Source organism: Leptodactylus fuscus, chromosome 5, assembly GCF_031893055.1.
Source record: "Leptodactylus fuscus isolate aLepFus1 chromosome 5, aLepFus1.hap2, whole genome shotgun sequence".
NCBI lineage: Eukaryota > Metazoa > Chordata > Amphibia > Anura > Leptodactylidae > Leptodactylus > Leptodactylus fuscus.
The window spans coordinates 43,343,144-43,364,416 of record NC_134269.1 but is presented as its reverse complement, the minus strand read 5'-3'; the positions used below and the strand labels follow the sequence as shown (position 1 = coordinate 43,364,416).

General features: G+C 42.5%; 1 protein-coding gene and 1 non-coding gene across 3 annotated transcripts; both read right to left on the bottom strand.

Annotated features, from left to right (window-relative positions):
* Positions 1-2,044: 2,044 nt before the first annotated feature.
* Positions 2,045-18,750, bottom strand: TIA1 (TIA1 cytotoxic granule associated RNA binding protein). Of its 2 annotated transcripts, XM_075273049.1 has the most exons (13): positions 18,516-18,750; positions 12,955-13,051; positions 12,061-12,159; positions 11,667-11,721; positions 11,315-11,347; positions 9,272-9,359; positions 8,275-8,350; positions 8,083-8,191; positions 6,492-6,587; positions 6,330-6,414; positions 5,987-6,110; positions 5,256-5,401; positions 2,045-3,244 (listed from the first exon to the last, which is right to left on the bottom strand). In XM_075273049.1, the coding sequence occupies exons 1-13, from the start codon at positions 18,539-18,541 to the stop codon at positions 3,118-3,120; spliced, it is 1,161 nt and encodes a 386-aa protein (XP_075129150.1). In that variant the 5' UTR covers positions 18,542-18,750; the 3' UTR covers positions 2,045-3,117. The 2 variants fall into 2 exon arrangements, with proteins under 2 accessions (XP_075129150.1, XP_075129151.1); XM_075273050.1 differs by lacking the exon at positions 11,315-11,347.
* A 220-nt stretch (positions 18,751-18,970) lies between these two features.
* Positions 18,971-19,041, bottom strand: TRNAG-CCC (transfer RNA glycine (anticodon CCC)). Its single transcript has one exon. It is a non-coding gene; the product is annotated as a tRNA-Gly (tRNA).
* Positions 19,042-21,273: the final 2,232 nt, after the last annotated feature.

The window sequence follows — 21,273 nt, the reverse complement described above, 5'->3', positions numbered from 1 at the left end:
CTCCTAAAAGGAGAGTAGAATAGTAGTCCCTGAAAAACCTCTTTAAGGGGGCGTTCACACTACCGTTGGTGTCCACAGCTATTGTCCGTACAAGATTTTAGCAATGGACACTAGCTGATCCGTTTACAATTTCCGTTCATTTCAATGGGATTTTATCTTGTGTTCTTTTGTGTCCGTTTACAACCATGTCGTTTTTTCAAGCGGACAAAAAAACCTCCTACATGCAGGACTTTTCTGTCCATTTGAAAAACGGACATATAACAGTAACTGATAGCCATCACTTACTGTCCATTATGATAGGTGTCAGGGTTTTGTTTTTTGTTTTTTTTAAACAGACACCTTCTGACTGGAATCCAAAGGTAATGTGAACCCTACCTTAGAGTAACCCAGCATGTGATCATAAAACCATTGCATTGCAGTTAGTGTAAAGCTGTGCCAAACTGGAATTACTAGGCTAGGCCCTCCTGGTGATATTGGGTACATACGCCATACCCAAGAAAGTTCTGCTGACGGCTATTCTTCCCAACCTCACCATACACATGCACACTTGGCTGAGAGTGTATAAGTTTCAAATGGTCAGAATGAAATAAACTGAAAGTAGTGCACGGGGTAAGTCCCATAGCGGCATCAGGGGTTGGTGAGCTTATATCCATATATCTATCTCACTCTATTTTATTTACTTTATATTTTCTTCATTTCAAGCCACCAGAAACATCCTGTAACAAAAATCTTACATAATATGGGCTTGAAACATTTAATGAAACACATAAGGTCTTCTCTAGTAAATGTACTGACTAAATGATCCTCCAATGGAATACACCTACACCAGATGTGAGCTGTTATAGTTTTTACGGCAGGTACATTGTCCTGCAAAGGGTGCGCCTAATTTATGAGGGGGTACCCTCCACAGTAACAGGAAGATATGATGATTGTAGCTGAAGATGCACGTTGACCCCCAACTGTTAGGGTAAGTTCACGTGGAGTTTTTTTGACCGGAATCTGAAGCGGAGGCCACCTCAGGTTCCGGTCCAAAAGACGGGTCGCTGCGACTGAAAGCCAGTCCACTGCATCGGCATCCAGCCGCGCTCTCGCTCTGGATTAGGCCCAATGAATGGGCCTAGTCTGAAGGAGGGAGAGTCTTTAAGCCGTTTTGCCTCGTGATTTGGGACCTCGCTTCTTTTTCTGGGAGGCAGAAGAAACGGCTCCCGGAAAATGCTCCCATTGATTTCAATAGGAGCCGTCTTTTTGGTCAGGATTTTGAGGCGAATATGGCCTCAAAAACCTGACCAAAAAAACTCCTTGTGAACTTACCCTTATTACTACAGAAATATGTGGTGGCTGTGTGCTTGGATGCAAAACTCAAGACAGGTCCTATTTCTGTCCGTTTTGCAGTCCAGGCCAATTCATTAAAATGTATGGGTTAGTAAAAGGCCTGGACAGCACATGAATATTATCCATGTGCCATTTGTGCTGTTCTTTCACAGACTCATACATGTAAACCATCACCCACATGTAGCCTTAGGCTGAGTTCACACAGGCCGTATCTGCCTCAAAATCCTGACCAAAGAGATGGCTACCATTGAAATCAATGGGAGCCGGTCAGTTCTTTTTTTCTGGGAGCTGTTTGTTCCGTCTCCCGGAAAAAGGAACGGGCATGCTCATTCTTCAGGCGGAGTCGCCTCGCGACATCCGCCTGAAGACACTCCCTCCCGACTAGACCCACTCATTTGGGCCTAATCCGGAGCGGAGTGTGGTGTGGTGCAGTGCACCGGCATCCAGTCGCAACTACCCATATTTTGGACCAGAACCTAAGGCGGCCTCTGCCTCAGGTTCCGGACCAAACAACCCTGTGTGAACCCGGCCTTAGGCATCAGAGAGAAAAACTAATCTCTATATACAGTTAAGGCACTAAACAGAGGCATAACGCCAAGGCTTCCCACACCAACACAATAAACTGACCTAAAACAATGTATATTGACATTCCCAAAAGCCCAGGACCAATACAACATAATACACGCGTGTTCATTAAGAATGTCACTTTTTTTTTCTTTAAATCATTTAATTGCACAGGAATATAATACTTCCCGTCCGTTCCCAAATAACTTTTTGTTTATCACAGAAGATAAAAATCCTTGAGAAATAAATCCAGTGAGGATTTTTTCCTAGGCACCTTCTTTACAGAAAAAAACAAACAAAAAAAAAAAAAAAGATTTTTTTTTAAAAAAAAAAAAAAAAAAAAGGACAAAAACATATGGAATTAGAACCATCGGAGATATTGGTTTTCACATACAGGCTCAGATCAGGTCACATTTTTGTTTTCCTAATGAAAAAAGTTTTGCATGTTCGATCGGAGAGTGATCGAAGCCCCTCCCCGTTCATTCAACAAACTTTAGAAGGCGAAACAAAAAACAAAAAATTTAAAATGGTCAATATTCACATGAATGTAAACATAGAAGGGGTTAAGAATTTGAGACAGTGTATACAATCTGAACAATATGAAAGGGTTTTTGTTTTGTTTTTTCATATCGAAGGCTTCATTTGAAGGGAAGAAAAAAAAAAACCATAACCTTCACAAACACAGCGTCACAAATTTTTTTGTTTTTTTTACAGTTAAATTTATAATACATCTCAAATCATACTAGGAATGCACTCTAAAACTGCACACTACTTCAGTGAAAGAAAAAAAGAAAAAAAAAATAGACTTTGTGCAATTTGCTGCCCAAAATGGCAGTGATCCCTGCATTGTATTTTTTTTTTTTTTTAATTATTATTATTTCAAAAGGATCTTAACCCTTTTACTGCCAAAAAGATCTGGCTAGCAAGGCTTGGCTGTTCTCTTCCGAGGAGAGAGAAGGGTTAAGTAACAGTTACATATACATGTAAAAAAAATTAAAATAATGAAAAAAAGGAAGGCAAAAATTGGCAAACATCCAGCATCTCTAGTATTTTTTTTTTTTTTTTTTTTGTAGTTTGTGTCTTAATCGAGTGGATGATAATGTCATGATTAAAAAAATGTTACTTTCTGCTGTTTTAATAAATATTCTTTTTTCTGACATCTGCACTGACATGATTATAGAATGGTATCAAAGTAAACAAATGCGTTTGGAGTCCTTCCTCTCATTGTGTTTGGTATCCAGCCATACGATAGCCTGTTTGGTTTGTGATCAAGGTTCCGTTCTGCCCGGGGGTAGGTTGCACGCCGTAATTTGGTCCCATCCATGCGGTTGCAGATGAAGGTGTTTGACTGTGAATATTAAAGAGATTTTACATAAGGGTCAAGGTATAACGCACACACCTTTGAGGAACAATGGCCCTGATCCGTAAAAGCTGGTCTTAAAAGAAAAAGTGTTGATTTTGTCTATAAAAACCAAATGACTTTTTGGTTTCCCTCAAGAGCATGTTACCAGAGATGAGTAGATCTGGTTGGCAAGCATGAAAACAACACAAAGATAATAAAAACCAACCATAGTCATCCTTGTAGTCCCCTGCAGCTCTGGGGCTCCTCGCTGGCCTCTCACTGAGCTGAAGCTCATGATGTGTAATCTAACCACATCACTGTTGCAGTCTTGGACCCAGGTCACATCTGCGTTCAGGGAGTCCGCTTGGGGACCTACCAAACGGAAACCTATACACACTCATTAAAAAGCTGTTACCTTCAGGAAACCTGCGGACCCCATAGACTATAATAGGGTCTGTGTGGTTTCCACTCAATTTCCGCACTAAACATGCAGAGAGAATAGTACTGCTTGTAGGACTCCCCCCCCCCGGATGTTTCATGCAGAAACCACACGGATCCCATCATAGTCTATGGGGTTCAAAAGTTTCCCAGGTAACCGCTTTTTAATGCGAAAAGGTTTCCATTCGTTGGGTCACCAAGCGGACTCCCCAAACGAAGATGTACAAATAGAGGCCTCAGTGGCCACGAGGTTAGATAGAAAGTGCTGTTTCCATCTTTAACTGAAGTAGTTCACAAGCCTTACCATTCAATTGATGACCTATCCTTGAAGATCAATGAGGATCCAACACCCAAGAACCCCACCAAAGTGCCTACAAAGCAGTCAGGGCACTCCTTCAGCATAGTTTCCACTTCACAAGCCATGATGATGTCAAGTTCATCACATGACCTGTTTGCAGCCAATCCCATTTGAGAGAAAGTGGTAGAACTGCGATACTGATCACAGCTGCTATACAATGTACAACGCTATGTACAATGTTACTTGGTTTTCAGTAACAAGACAGTGGCATTGTTCAAAAACTGTGTTCTCTTCAAACAGCGAACCTGCCAGGTCCAGGAAGTCGAACCCCTGACAATCTTCAACTGATGACCAATGCTAAGGATAGGTTAATTATTAAAAAGCGGTGTTGTCCAGGATATGTATATTTTTATTTATTTTAGACCAGGCAAGGTCGAATAAATAAATAAATTGAAATAAAATTCTACACACATCTGTCTCCAGTGTACCCCGGATTTTTTCTTGTGGTGGAGGTCCCCGCCACATGTGAGTGACTGCCTATAACGTTCTATTTCCTTTACTTAGACAGCTGATTGGCCTCAGCAGTAACATGACCACTGGGGTCAATCAGCGGCCTAAAGAAAGGGACACGGGCTGTCACAGCCGGTAAGGACTTCCAGCAAAAAAAACAAAAAAACAAAACACAGCAGAGCAGCAGGGCTGGTCCAAGCAGGGAGGCCCCGGAGGACACAGAGGCAGGTAAGTTTTTTTTTGTTTTTTTTTGGGGGGGGGGGGTTCACCATCATAATATAAAAAAATATATTTTCATCTTGGACAAAGCCTGCAAAAACCCTTTACCGTTTATTCCTTATTGAAATTAAACGTTTCAAGTCAACTTGTAGGAAAACCAACAGAATAAGATGTGTACATGTGCCGCTAAACAGATAGGTATAGGACTTGTCCTGAGTTTTGTTCCGATTATCATCCAAATATGTGTGTGATTATTATATATAAACTTAAGAAAATTGTATATATTACACACACAAATACACATAACCTATATACTGCATATAATAGATCTTGCTGGATCGACTAGAAAAACAGCCCAGACACTAGCGTTGTGTTATCACCTACTCTTAACACTAGGGGCTTCTGGAAAGCAGTACTAACCAGTGGTGAATGTATAAAGCTGGAGGTTCATAGCACTAAGTCCCATCCCTCCTGGCAGAAGAGATACTAGATGGTTCCTGCAGGGCAGAGTAAGAACACAGCAGCCGTGTACAGATTATATTAGACACTTACCTAAATCCCTGCTGATTCCATGCTTGGCCATATACTCCATATGCGGGTACCTGCCAACCATTTGGCATATACTGGCCTATTTGCTGGGCACCTCCATACCACTGCCCCCACTGTCCATAGGGAGGAGGAAAGCTAATTTGGCTTTGCTGCAGGCACAAGAAAACATTAAAAGTCAATACATAAATGATGAGAAATGTAAAATGCAGCACACTGATCTGACACCTAGAAAACAGACAGCATGTCCTTTTTTTTGTTTGTTTGTTTAGTGCATCAACCTGGCTGTACAAACAGTCACATCGCAGACATGTCACGTGCCAGTTGTAGTTGCGACATCCAAGTCTATGTTGCCTGTAAATCCACATGTTGCAGTGGTCTTTATATAAGTGGGCCTCATGACTTGATTGATACACATTAAACAATAACACAACATGACAATGTGACGTATCTTGGTACAGTTTCTGTGCTGGAAACACACCAGTGAACAGTGATAACTGGCGTGTTGATTTGCAGTGGTAACCATGGCAGACCCCTGAGGGATTTTTCTGACGTGTATTTTTGCCATGACACAGCAGAGCTGCCACATTATGTTAGTAAGCACACCAATGCCTCAGTCTGACAGTCAGGTACTACAGTGTGAGGACCCACCGTGCAAGCCCCTTATATTACCACATCATCCATGGTGTTCACTGATTTGCTAGAAAACAAAGAACGAAGGCTTCTCCACCTCTTACCTGTTGCACAGTATTTAGCATGTCCGGTGTCTCTTTGCCCCAGTAACATTTCACCACGTGACCTTCAATAGTAGTGCCATTCACACTGACTATGGCATGAGCTGCACTTTCATGAGCACTAAACCTATAGGCACAAAATAAATACCAGTTGTTAAATTAACTTCTATGTAAAGTGCTGATATTTTCCAGTAAAAAAAATGAGCAGTTAAAAAAAACCAAAACAAAAAACCAAAACATTAATAATAATAATAAATGCTATCAAAACAGTAGAACTTGTATTTGACTAAAAAATGGGAAGGGGGATCAAATTTGCTTATTAACTTAAAGCTTGGTGTGAACTTACCTCACAAATGAGTACCCTTTATCTGGGAAGACACGGACTTCCATTATTTGGCCGAAAGGAGAGAAAGTCTGACGCATGAGTTGCTCTAGAGCAAGGAAACAAGGTTAGATACATAGACTTCTTACACAGGAATCGTACCGGGAACGAAATGAGGGAACATACCTGTTAACCCGGATGTAACGCCTCCACAGTACACAGTACAGTTGCTGGGACTGGACTGGTTCACCACTTCTTCATAGGACAACTGTTTTGTGTTGGCTGAAAGGGAAGCAGAGATAACTTTTAATGTAATAATTGCTATGGAATACAAGAATGGTATTTAGCTACATGCACAATAGGAAACATAGATGCAAAAAAAATGTGCAAAATTAGATCAGCAGGAGAATGTCCTTGTACAACCCCTTTGCAATGCTCAATATAAGAAAATTTCTTTAAAAAAACTGGAGTTATATGCCGAGGTATCCCCACTAACATGTTTGGTGCAAGAAAGGGTCAAACTGACAAATTTGCACCATATCATCATCTCTCTACGTCAGAAAAGAGAATGATGGATATCCCCCCCCTCCTACAAACAGTGTGAAATCTTTGCCAAAGCAAAGAATCCAGGACGAAATCTGCAATTAAAGATTTTGATGCAAAATACACATCATGATCATTCCTGCATTCAATCCTGCGCAAGCATTTGTTCCCTTGGATAACTTCAAGGATATGGCACCAATTTTTTCAGAATCTGATTTTAAGGTGTCTTTCTAATGGGTATAAAGAACTGCACCGGATAGCTGCCTCAGCGAGTGTACAATATTCAGTTTTCCAAAATGTTATGTTTTTTTGATGGTCTATCAATATTACTGGCTATCTATATATGCAATTGGTGAGGGGAAGAAACAAGGCCCCTAGCACTGATCAGGACTGCTGCCGGGGTCAGTATGATACTACACAGTGTATGGATCAGAAGAAGATGGCTCCATACATAGAATAGTAGTCAAACCGCACCATCACAGCTCAGCTCCCGTTCGCTTCAGTGTGGGCAGATCTGCAGTAAACCCCACTATACAATGTACGGAGCCATCTACTTGATAGAATGGATACTACTGGAGGAGACAGCAGTCAAGAACAGATGACTCGTATGAGACCAAGGTGTCAGCTCCCCAATAAGCAAATATTGATGGCCTATCCTAATGATAAGACCAAAATTTTTTGGGGAAAACCTCTTTAATCGAAGCAGCACATGAAACTTCCATGGCATCGTAAAGTTGCCTGAGCAGTGCAGATGCATTTCTCCACTCTCAATTTGAACATGAGGCAAGGTGAGACTGAAGAAGTGAGAACGGGTTCTGTGACTTCTCAAATGGACTGCCATATTGGGGTAGGGAGACAAAGACCATATGTTTTGAGAAAAGGTATGCAAATGGGCTCTCCTTGATAGAAGAAGCTGAGCTGTGCCTCTAGCGCAGGGGTAGGGAACGTATGGCTCTCCAGCTGTTGCAAAACTACAATTCCCAGCATGCTTACTTGCTCTGCTGTTCTTGGAACTCTCATTGACGTGAATGGAGCATGCTGGGAGTTGTAGTTTCACAGCAGCTGGAGAGCCGAAGGTTCCCTACCCCTGCTCTAGCGCCACACACTGGAATATAGCTTCTGGTTTGGCTTATATCTTTGGAAGATAGGGTAGCTACTTTCCAGTAGGTGGCAGTAGGGGCACAGTTTTCCCCTTTCATCCCTTTCCCCATAGACCAACACTTTGTATGCCTACATTCATAAGTGCTCTTTGGAGCTGGTGGTTTTCTTGTGGCCCAGTTAGTTCTGATCTGTCGACCACCGAGCCACTGCCCTCCCATCTGTGTAATTGCGTTTTCTGCGTCCTGAGGAGAAACAAAAGAGGGTAACTACGACTTTCTTCCAAGGCTCTCATTCCGCTGGAAATACATCTTAGAAAAAAACGTACCCATTTGTTGAAGAAAGATACAAATCCATAGCCTTTAGATTTCCCGGTTGTCATATCCTTCACTACCCGTGCATCTCTGAAATAAAAAGACACCTACTTTACCGAGGAAATCCAGACAGCAGAGACGTGTACAGATAAAAGGGAAGCAAAATCACAACAGACCACACAGTGCCCCCCTACATTACCCTTCCATCTTTTATTACAAAGCCAAAAGGAGGAAGCGTCAGCAAATAAAAAAAAAATTGGAAAGCGGTCCTCTTATATCTCTCTGTGTGGAAGCTAAGACTATGGTCTCTATGTAAAGCGAGAGGGGGAGGGGGTAGATGACACGGAATCAGGTGTACATGCAAATTAACCAGGTTTAAAGACTGAAACACATTAACACATACTACAGCTGATCCCACTCACAACATGGCTACTTCCACATCAAGCATGGGCTAAAAAGCAAGCGGCTGAAAAATCAGGTCTTTTATCCTATTTGCCTAAGGTTGGACACCTCTGGAGTTTCAATGACTGATATGTATTTTAACTCTTTCAGTGCAGAAGAGACCTGCAACAACTGTGCTCTGCAGACCACGCCAGCTGTGAAAAAGTTAAACCATGCAAGTTTTGTTTTTTTTTTTTTTCATCCTGGTCATCGCAAACACAATCTAAAATTACTCAATGGAAATAAAAATAAAACGGAAAATAGGAAAAATGATATATATATATGTAAAAAAAATAGGAATTAAAAAAAAGGGCATACGTGGCCTGTTAACTGAATTCTCAGGTCAATGCGTTAACCCCCTTTTTGGTCTGTGGCCAGCTGTAAATTTTGAGAAATTAAATATTAAAAGCCAGTTAACAGTAAGAAAATAAAAATGCAATAGTGAAAAAATATCGTAAGAGAGGTTTGGAGAACGCAGTATGGAGCTACAAGGAGATTCAAGAAACACAGCAAAGGCTGAAGAGGCTGTGGGGTTGGGGTATTTTTTATTAGTAATTTTTTTTTACTTACGATATTCTCCCAAAAGGTCCAAAGGCAGCTTTTATGTCATCGGTTGTTATCTCTGGGCTCAAATCACCAACAAAAACATGGAAATGATCTTGTTGGGGAGAAGGAGATGGGAACAGGGTGAAAGGGGAAAACAATAGTTTCACATTTACAAATCTGACAAATCACACATCTAGGCATCTGAGCTCTCAATAATACAATATGACAGATTTAATGGCGCCAGTAGGAAAATTCACAATAGCAAAATATTAGCCCCAAATTAGATAGCCGTTTTATCACTCTTGACTAACCAAAGCCCCAACACATGTTGTTACAGAGAGAACGAGAGAGGATGAGAAAGGGATAGGGCTAGCAAGGCCCCACAGGTTTGTGCTTGGTCATAAAAAGATATACGCAGTGGCAGAACCCGGCTGCGCTAGGTAATTCATACAGCTAAAGGGGCTGGAGGTTCACAGATTAGAGGTTATGGTCTAGTAGCAGCTAAAAAGTCATTGAAACGTAATAGTGCTGTAAGAGCCGTCATGAAGTAGAATAGCTCAAGGGATGCACCTTGAAACAGAAGGCATGAACATGACAACTGATCTCTATTTCTAGTTGTTATCACCCTAGAAAATATAAGGTTAATGATCCTTTCACATCGACTTTAGAGCGCAGGAGAATGTTCACACTGTGTCATTTCAAAAAGGAATTTGAGGCAGTCTTTTGTCTTAAAATCCTCTTCTGCTGCAGAAAACTGAAGCCAAGCCTCGGCGTTCTCCCACAGGTTTGCACAAGTCATTACCCTCATATACAATGGGGCAAGTCAAGCGTAAGGCCTCGCGCCGCAGTGACTTAGTTGCAGAAAGTGTGGCTAGGCTGAGCAGGACACAAGTCAGGCACATTTTTTAATGTAGATTATGAGCCCCATATAGGGATCACAATGTACATTTTTCCCTATCAGTATGTCTTTGGAGTATGGGATGGAAATCTACACAAACACGGGAAGAACATACAAACTCCTTGCAGATGGTCTTTTTCTTTGCCATGTCGGGCACATTTTTGGAGACGATATTCAGAGGAAAGACCACCTCAAATTCCACTACAAATTGCACAGTGTAAACATACTATAGATTAAGCTAGGAAAGTCATTGAACTTCAGTCCAAAACAGTGTCCCTTTGGGATTCTGTTTAGTTGTTACATATCAGTATACCATTAACACATTGTGTGTATGTATACAACTATATTAATATATAATTATTACAACTTGTAGTGCCTGAATATGTGGCTGTATTGGATAAGTATCTGATCACTGGGAACCACTAAACTGATCACTACAATGGAGGTCCCAAGTTTGCTATGAGTCCTCAATGGAGGACTGCAATGAGGAGGTATTTACATGGAGTGGCACCGCACATGCTCATCCACTGTCCTATTAAGGGCCTATGGCACTGAGTACAGTACTCAGCTGTCTCCATAAGGCTCACAGACATTAAATGGAGCTGTAGGGAGCATGCTCAGCTACCACTTTCCTCAAACCTCCTACTTGAGCCCCCTATTCTAGTGATACACTTAGGTTGCAACTGGAAATCAGCTTTGGGTTGGTGAGGTGACTAGTTGTAAAAGCCCTAACTTCATTTTTCCAAAATTCTAGATGACTATTCTCATGTAAATACCTTCTGCAACAAGGAAATACTTTGATGAATTTGGAATGGCTCCTCTATAGTAGAGGAGGGCTTTTTGGTTCCTTACAGCACACCATAGCCTCAACAGGTTACAGGTGCATGTGAAGACCTATACTTTATAAAAGTAGCTCCACAACTGCGTTGTACCATGGCACTATATGAAGAGAGTTACTCCAGAGACACCAAAGTTATTACAGGACAGTAGAGGTTAGCTAGGGTTTAAGGACTTGCTGGGTCCTTCATCCCGCTGCTGCCAAAGTAACTGAAAAGGAAGTAAGCAGCTCGGGTGGGTGATGGCAGAAGAGAGGAGTGGGAAGGAAGAGCCTGACTTTTGCTGGTCACCCGAAAGAGATTGAATTTTTATCTGTAAGAAGACACAATTACCTTGAGAACGCAGTGTGCTGACAACGGAACTACCTGATGACAAAGATTAGATTTGTTCTTAAATATATTATAGCAAACAGAGGAAAACAAGTCATCTACGGCAACGGTTCTCAACCCTCCAAAATCTGCTCCTTTACTTCTTATTTCATTCTATTTTATGTAAAAGCACCAATTTATGAAGGTCAATGAAACAGGAAATGACTAAACAGGACTGATGCTACGTACAGTAATACATGGGTTGAGAAACGCTGAGCTAATGATTATCAAAAAAGTTGTGAACTAATATATGGCAGTTACTTTTACTTGCTATGGTAATAATGGATGGCAGAGAGAGGTGAAGGGGGAAACTTACTGTTGGCGTCTTTCTTCTGGCTGCTAGGAGTGGTTGCCCAGTTGACCTTCACTTCCTATAGGAAGAAATAAAAAGAGAACATGTGGATCATCGAAAAATGAGTTAGTATATCAAGCAGTGTGCGTGTATACGCTCAGTACATTTTCAGTATATGTTGAAGTATACTTGTGAATGATAAAAAAAAAAAAAAATTATATATACTGGTGTATATGTGTGTATATATATTTATTAAATTATGTTATTAACATTATTATTGCATTTATAGAGCACTAATATTATATAAATGTGTCTGCAGTGAAATAAATCCCTCCAACATACACTGAGTAGACGTATTGCAAAGGCATTGTTGGCAATTGGTGTGTTGCATCTATAGTAGAAACATAAATCAATGTACCTTGCCCATTATTTTGCGACCGTTCATAGCAGCTAGGGACGCAGCAGCATGGCGGTGTTCAAAAAACTCCACAAAACAGTATGGATCATTACCAGCAGTCTGGAAGAGAAAAACAAACAGAAAAAAAACCACATTAAAGAAAAACACTCTCAAACACCAGATCCTCAAACTCTCTGTTAATTCCCTGGAGTTAAAAGAGGCATCACATGATTATACAATGTCATGTGTACTATAGACAATGTTTAGTACAATGACTCTTAACCCCTTAGGGTAAGTTCCCACTGGGTTTTTGATCGTATCCGCCTCAAAATCCTGGCCAAAAAGACGGCTCTCATTGAAATCAATGGGAGCCAGTCAGCTCTTTTTTTCCAGGAATAGAAGCGAGGTGCTCCGCCTGAAGACACTCCCTCCTGACTAGGCCCATTAATTTTGGCCTACTCCGGAGTGGAGAGCGCAACTGGATGCCGATACACTGCAACGGCATCCAGTCGCAAATATCCATATTCTGGACCAGAACCTGAGGCGACCAAAAAACCCAGTGTGAACTTACCCTTACAATTAGCTGAATTCACCTGATTTGTCATTTTTTAAAAAAAGTTCAAATTAGATTATTTTAGATTCTTACTGAACTGTTCTTTTGTTGCAGCATAAACAAGAAAATTGTTGGTAAAATCAAGAATTGTCAACAGGCTTGAAAAGAATTTAGATTTTAGGCAAAAAAAAAAAAAAATCACATTCCTACAGGTAACAATACACAAGCAGCATGTAAATGGAGATATGGCAGAATAGCAGGATTTATTCACTACTAAAGGAACCCATCCACATAAACACATTCATTGTCATTTCTTCACCTTCCTTTTAGCTTGCCTATGAAGAAAACCATTAGACACTTACATCCATAATCATCTTGCAGCTTTTGCATGGACCGATCTGGCTAAACACTTGGAGAATCAGAGCTTCGGTAACATCCCTGGACAGGTTCCCTACATAACTAGAAAAAAACAAAGATAATCCATAAAGAAACCATTTAAACAATGGATAGTCATGTGTCAATACAGCCAGCAGAATAGCAAAGCCGAGAAAACGTACAAGCTTTGAGCACAGAGACATTTATCACTCTGACAGACAAACAGATCCATGAAAATAGTGAGGCCACTCCAGGCCAGGGCCACCAGATAACAGGAGATAAAGGCCATACACACTAGAGTAAAGTCTGCTCAATAGAGATGAGCGAGTATATGCGATCGAATACCTCCTCTGCATAGCTATAGGTGTAAAAAAGCAACACGGAAGGTGGGAGGGGCATCAAATTTGTACTGCCCCTCCCACCTTCCCTGTTGCTTTTTTTACATCAATAACTATGCAGGGGAAGTATTCGATCGAATATACTCGCTCATCCCACCAATTTCTGCAGGTTAGGCCGACCTTCTAATAAATAAGCCAGTTCCAATAGATAATGTCAGGTAAAAATAGTATGTTATATATTATTAGAGATGAGCGAACACTGTTTGGATCAGCCGATCCGAACAGCACGCTCCCATAGAAATGAATGGAAGCACCTGTGATGCCAGCCGGCCGCCGGCAAAGTCAGCGTCACAGGTGCTTCCATTCATTTCTATGGGAGCGTGCTGTTCGGATCGGCTGATCCAAACAGTGTTCACTCATCTCTATATATTATCATTACTGATCTTCTATCTCCCCCCTTATTCACACAGTGAATGTTACAGTTTTTACAGTATATATATATATATATATATATATATATATATATATATATATATAATTAAATATGGCAGAAAATGAAGAGAAATTCTCTTAATTTTCCGCCGCCATATTCGCTGCGGTCTATCCTCAATGGGATGCCGATGCAGTACATCAGCATTCTGTCACGACATGTGGTTAAGTCCAGTCACTGCTTCCCGCTCCTCATTAGTTCCAGATGAATGGGCCTAATCAGGAGAGAGTCTCGAGCCGTGGACCCCGTGGGCAGAATCCGTGGCAAGATCAAGTAGGACGCTTCTTTTTCCTACATTCTGCCGTGATCTCTGCCTCCCATTCAAAACAATGGGGGGGCAGATTCTGGGAGGAATCTGCCCCCGAATCCGCAGCAAACTCCTCCGAGTGAACATTGCCTAAAACTGCCAGGTAGACAAAGTAGAACTCACCAGAACCCGAAGGCTGCCCCCCAAAAATTCAAGTATTTTTTAATTGTTTGTTTGGCTGCTGTAATGATGCGCCCAAATCTCTCACATATGGGGTACATGGGCACATCATTGCTGCAGCCAATTAAAGCAGAGACTGAGGTGTGTGGGACAGTCATGGATTCACCAAGTAAGTAATGGATCCTGCGGGTTTTTTTTTTTTTTTTTATAGTGTATGCCCTTCTTGGCTAGCCATCTATTTTGAGAATTATGATCAATATACTGCCTCCCCTTATAGTCATAAAGGGAACCTGTCAGGATGATTTGGGACACTAAACCATCCACAGGTCCTTATAGACCAAGGGATTAGTGCCTTCTTAATTCCATCCATGCCCGGAATAAAAACCTGTTATACTTTCCTAGCGTCTATTCTCATTGTGCAGGTCTTCAGTGAAGAAAGGAGTACAACATAGCTTCAGTCTGGCGCCTGTGCAGTGTAGCTGGGGTGTACGTCCTCAGCAGAAGATCTTTGCAGGTACTGAGAGTACCAGAGGAACACAGAAGAGCCTGATGCGACATATATAAGCAAGTATACTTATATATATATATATATATATATATATTATAATATGGGCATGGATGGCATTGCTACAGGTCTATACGTACTGCATGGTATTAGGCTGTATGCTGCTTGCTATCTGTGGATTGGAAGACGCTACAATAAAGACTTTTACCAGTGCTGCAGCAGAGAAAACGAGGAGCGGGTGATTCAGAAGGCAAGTACTATAGTTTTTATTAAAAAACAAACCCTGCCTCCAGACACTTTTACCTAAAATTGAACCACCCCTTTAATCTTACCATACACTTAAGTAATCGGTCAGCCCATCCCTTTTTCAAGAAAATACCAGTACCTATTCACTTAAGTCCCTCATATACATGTACACGTTCTCTACAGGAAGAGCTAATGGCAGAGATGTAATGTTTACAACAAAGGATCGAGCCTGTTGAGATCCCTCCCACTCCTCCACATCTGCAGGCATCAGAGGACCAAGAGACCCCCATATACCTTAGTTGGTTGGATCACCCCAACAAACTCAGGCCTAGCTGAGTAGAAGGAAGAAGTATAAGAATTTCCTATATATTGCTCATTCCTGTTGTAAGCCATTCTTGACTTTGGCTCAAAAAACTGCAGCAAAATCTGCAACAAAAGAAGCTGCGTTTCCGCAATGTGGGGCCTCAGCCTAAGGGCTAGTTCACACGTGAACTGCCCGCGTGGGTTTTGACACCGAGAGAGATGCGGCAAGCCGCGTCTCTCTCTGGTCATAACCCGCCTGCTGCAACCATCGCGGTCGCGGCTTTCCCCTCTGCTGTCGGCTCAAATGAATGAGCCGACATAGGAGGGTGCTGCCGGGGGCCGCCTGAAGAAAGGACATGTCGCTTCTTTTCTCCGCTAGCAGCAGCCCGCCGCAGAAGCCCGGCGGTCTGCATAGACCACCATTGTAAAGGGGAGGTTTTTGACGCGAAATCCGCTGTCAAAAACCTCCCCTTTGCTCACGTGTGAACGAGCTCTAAAGGTCTTTGTTCACACAGTGGAACTTGTGCTGATTTTAAGGCGGATTCTGCCCTGAGATCACAAGAGAGCAGAAAAAAAAAACAAGTAGATTCCACAGAAGAACTTCGACCTTATGCAGGGGGGGGGGGAGGTCAGAGGGCTGAAAAACACAGATGTATCTGAGGCAGAGGGTCCACCTCATGCCTCTAAACAGGCCCTCAAGAACATCTAGAAATCCTTAGTAAGACATTGCTAGGGTACCCAAAGGAGGTCTCCTGATCAGGGCACCAGGAACTTTACATATACAGAAGGATTACAAGAAGGAAAAAGAAAGATGGAAGCCATACAGGTGTAACTATAACTAAGGGAATAAACAGAAACATACAAGAACCCAAGGAAGATTGATATCCTTATGAATATGCTGACAATTGGGCTCTTCATTCTAGACGGGGGTCCCACTATGCTGAAAGTGGTGACAAGATGTTCACTGGGACACAAATAATTCTAAAAACAGGCTGATCCCTCCTTTCCCAATGCACAAACCCCCAAGTAACTAGACTTTTACCTCTAGTTTTTGGGAAAACATTGTCTATGCTTTATCGCAATGTGGGGCCTTAGAATAAGGGTCAGTGCACACAGAGTTTTAGCGCTGATTTTGATGCTGAATCCGCCTCAAAAGAAAGCCTCCCAAAACAGTTCTATTGGTAGGCTTTTTTAGAGGCTGATTTTGAGGTGGTTTCAGCGTCAAAATCAGCGTGAAAAAACTGTCTGCACTGACCCCAAGGCTGGGTTCACATGATGTATTTTGGCACGTAATGTGGCACGTAGACGCCGTGGGAGCTTTTGTGGGCCATATACGCTCCCATTGATTTCAATGGGAGCCGGGACCGTATACGCGGAGCTATTTTGCGGCCGCCGCAAAATCACGGCCACAAAATAGCGCCGCGTATACGGTCCCGGCTCCCATTGAAATCAATGGGAGCGTATACGGTCCACAAAAGCTCCCGCGGCAACTACGTACCACATTACGTACCAGAATACATCGTGTGAACCCGGCCTAAGGCCCCACGTTGCAGAAACACAGCTTTTTTTTTTGTTGCATATTTTGTAGCGGTTTTTTGAGCCAAAGTCAGGAGTGACTTCAAAAGGAATGAGAAATATATAGGAACTTCTTATACTTCTCCCTTCTGCTCCATCCACTCCTGGCTTTTGCTCAAAAAACCGCAACTAAAAAAAGTTGAGTTTCCGCAATGTGGGACTTTAGCCTAAAGGGGGTTTTCCAGGATTTATATATTGATGATCTTTCCTCGTGATAGGTGATCAATATATTATGTTAAAACACCCAACATATTTAGATTGTGAGCCCTATATGGGACAGTGACTGTCAATGTCTGTAAAGCGCTGCGGAATATGATGGTGCTATATAAGTAAGCATAATAAATAACACCCCCACAGATCAGCTGTTTGAAGTGACCAGAATGCTAATCAGGGCAATGCTGACTCTTTACTGGATCCCAAGCACAGTGCTGTATATTATGCAGTAGCTGGTATTGCAGCTCAGGACAAGTCACTTGGATTAAACAGAGCTGTAAACAGGCCACATGATGAATGAACCTGACAGCACTGGCCTGTAAAGCAAAAAAATGTTGCTCAACCTAGCGTTACTGTTCCTGATCAGTGGGGCTCCAACACCAGGACCCCCCACAGATCTAATACTGATGACCTATCATACCAATGGGTTTCCTTACATATGAATGGTGGGGTGGTCTAACACCCGGTACCCCTATATATCAATTGGTTGAGATCACATAAACACTGAGGCATCTTCCCTTAATATTTCGCTCAGTGCTGTACATATTATAAGAGCTGTGCTTGGTACTGCAGCTCAGCCCCAATCACTGGAATGGGAATAAGATACTGCTGTACAATGTGACATTAAGTGGATGGGACTGAGCTGTGATCATAAATGGGACTAAGATACAGCTGTACAATGTGATATTAAGGGAATGCGACATTGGGCTTAAGGACAGATCTATAGACAAAGATTCCCTCGCCATCACTGCACCATTTTACATTAAATAAAATACAGTCCCTTAGTCGCTCCTGTTTAGAGATTTTGGTGGTATAAACAGAAGAGCAGCCACCAATACGGATATATCCTATCAATGTGCTATGAATAATCATCAGACCCTCCTATATACATCATACCCAAGGCTACATGCAAATGGCCGTAATGGTTCTCTGTGCCTCCCCCCATGCCAGTATGCCATCCATAATAAGGCTGTAGTATGATCCCCTACAATGGTCTGTGCCACAAATGCAAACAGAAGAGAAAGCACACGCTTCATAATCTGCGGTCCTTGTATAGAGCATAGACATATAGCTACAAATAATGCGGATGTGTGTATGCAGCTATAGCTGTGCCCGACTTTCTATTGTGCATGGGGCCTAACACTACAAGACACTGCTTAGCACGTAGCACAGCTGGCACAGACAAAGGATGGAGCAGTAACCCAGAAGAACCAATCAGCTGCCAGCTTATATCTACCAGCCTGAGTTTACACAATGAAAGCAGCCAGCTGATTGGTTGCTATGGTCACATGCTTTATTTAAGTGTTCGCCGATCCGAGGCCCAATGCTCCCCTCACGTATATTCCCCGCAGCCCCCATTATAATCTCTGCCCTGCGCGGCCTTTATTGCGCCCCAGGACAATGAGCGGTAACATCTGGTAAGACAAGGTGCTGAGGCCTTAGGAACTCACAGGGTCCTGGGCATCTCGTCCTCCATAGCTCCAGGCTCCGGGTCCCTCTCTGTCCTAAGGGACCCGGCGGGAAAGTTAGTCGATTGGGTTATCCGATCTGGACCGGTGAACAGTCGGAGGTGTAAGGCGGCAATGACAGCACCGGGCACCGTTATCTGCCGCTCTGTCCACCCGCTACCTGCCGCACTCCACCGCCCCGGCCTGGAACAATGCAAGAGAAACCGTCACCACAAGATGGCGGTCACAAAGGACGACGCATGCGCACAGCTAGGACACCGGAAAAGACTGTCCCAGCTAAACGCCTGTGTGCGGTCAAAGCAGAATAGAAAGCAGCGGGTTAGGGTTTACATCCAAATAACGGGGCATAATCGGTAATAGGAACATATATAAAGGCGTCAATAACAATAAAGACGTGATATGTGATTTTTAAGCTAAAATACGGAAGAAAAACGGAGTGCGCCGCCCGGGAATCGAACCCGGGTCGCAAGAATGGGAATCTTGCATGATACCACTACACCAGCGGCGCCGCTGAGGTCAGCGATTTTGAACAGTGTGAAAGAGCGTGGAGGGATGGGGTTATCTGCGGTTTTTCAAAAGGGATAGTCATGGGATAAATACTAATATTATAAATCATGGCAATATCCAGAGTCATGAGGGAGAACAATAAGCTGCTTCCATGATTTTTGGCAATCACTAGTCCAAAAAACAAACCGTGCATAGTGTGAATACAGCCTAAGTGGAAACAAAAAATTCCCAGTATCCAGATGAGGTGTGAGGAGGGTCACAGCAACATCAGCCTATCTGTTGTTCTGATCCTCTAATAGTTGGGACCGCTACAACAGCACTCACATACAGAACCCAATGTACCCCATTAACTATAATGAGATGTGTTGGGTGTCTGTTCTTTCAAACTGAAACCACCCAATGAAAAAGTCAGATTTGCACAGTGATATTCAATGCAAGGATTTAAGATAAAATAATCCTTTAATAGTCCCACAGTGGGGAAATTTCAGTATGTTACAGCAGCCTAGTAATAAAGATACAGGATAATACACGGTAATATATTACAGACGTAGACACACATAAGCTGAGAAGAGAAGATATACTAGGAGTACATAGCAGCTTAGGAACAGAAGAAGAAAGAAGGACGACTTCATAGTCATTCAATTTTCTGTGCGGAGTGATCTTCACTTGGTCTGATGTAGATTATACAGCCTGGTCACGGTTGGAAGGAAGGACCTGCGATAGCTCCTTCTCACACTTGGGGTGAAGCAGACGGTCACTTACAGTGCTGCCAAGTCCCATCAGGGTCTCATACATGGGGTGGGATTTGTACTCTCGCATGGAGCTCACCACGGACAGTATCCGTCTGTCACCCACCACCTGTACTGGGTCCAGGGGGCTCCCCAGGACAGAGCTGAAGCAACTTGTGGGGTATAAAAGAAAAAAAAACAGCATACTTACGCTAGGTTCACACCTGCGTTCACCTGTCCGTTCTGAGCTTTCCGTCTTCTGCATGCCAGAAGTCGGAAAGCTCAGACCGGGTCCGACCGTGAGCGGCGGTGAGCGTTTTATGCTCTCTGCCGCGAAACCGGATTTTTTTATCCGGACACAGAGTACTGCATGTACGACTCTGTGTCCGGATTATAAAACCCGGTTTCGCGGCGGAGAGCGCAAAACGCTCACTGCCGCTCACGGCCGGACAACTTTCTCACCCATTCAAATGAATGGGTGAGAAAGCCTCCTGCAGGTTTCTGTCTCCTGCCTCTGTTTTAGGCAGGAAATGGAAACCTGAACTACAGAGAGAACGCTGATGTGAACAAGCCCTTACCTGTTTAAATGGATTAAGGGTACAATGGGTCCCAGTCTGTTTAGAAAGCTTGTCTACCCCTTCAAGGCTAAGATTGCTGTGACACAATAATGTCCAATAGCAGCCCTGTACACGGTGTAATGTGCCATAGAGGACTCTCCACACAGTATTATTGCCCCATAGTTTGCCCCTGCACACAGTATAATGTCTCATAGTGGCCCCTGCACACAGTATAATATCCTTTAGTGGGTACTCCAGCAGTATATTGTTCCACAGTGGTCCCATCTCACAGTATAATCACCCATAGTGGCCCCCACACAGTATAATGTCCCATAATGACCCTACACATTATAATATCCCATAGTTCCACTCCACACAGTATAATGTCCCTTAGTGGTCCCTTCACACAGTATAATGTTCAATAGAGGCCTCCATACAGTATGTCACATTAGTAGCCTTCCACATAGTATAATGTCCCATAGTCACCTCTCCAAACAATATAATGTCCCATAGTGTATATTCTATACAATGCTAATTTATTGCTAAATACCCCCAGCAGTGCCCCCCACACAGTTTAACGGGTTCAGGACCATGACATTTTTAACTTTTGTGTTTTCGTCTTTTACTTCCTTCCTTCCAAAAGCCATAGCTTTTTTATTTTTACATTCACAGTTGTATGATGGCTTTTTTTTGCAGGACAAATTACACTTTCTAATGGCACTATTTAATTTTCTGATCAACGCCATGAGAAGCTGAAAAAAAAATTGAAATGTGGTAAATTTGGGCACAAAACACGGATGAACGATTTTCTTTCTGGTTTTGTTTTAATGGTGTGCACTGTCCAGTGGAAATAACACAATGCATATATTCTACAGGTTACTCACATCAAAGCAATAGCAAAACTACATTTTTTTTTAATAACTTTAAACAAATTAAAAAATTTGGAAA

Bases quoted from the DNA above. Each gene is read 5' to 3' on its own strand.
- TIA1 (XM_075273049.1), bottom strand. From the start codon at position 18,541: ATGGAGGACGAGATGCCCAGGACCCT. The intron at 11,348-11,666 runs GTAAGTTTCCCC...CTTTGTCATCAG, and splicing joins CCAGAAGAAAGACGCCAACA to GTAGTTCCGTTGTCAGCACA. The intron at 9,360-11,314 runs GTAATTGTGTCT...CTCCCCAACAAG, and splicing joins CAGCACACTGCGTTCTCAAG to ATCATTTCCATGTTTTTGTT.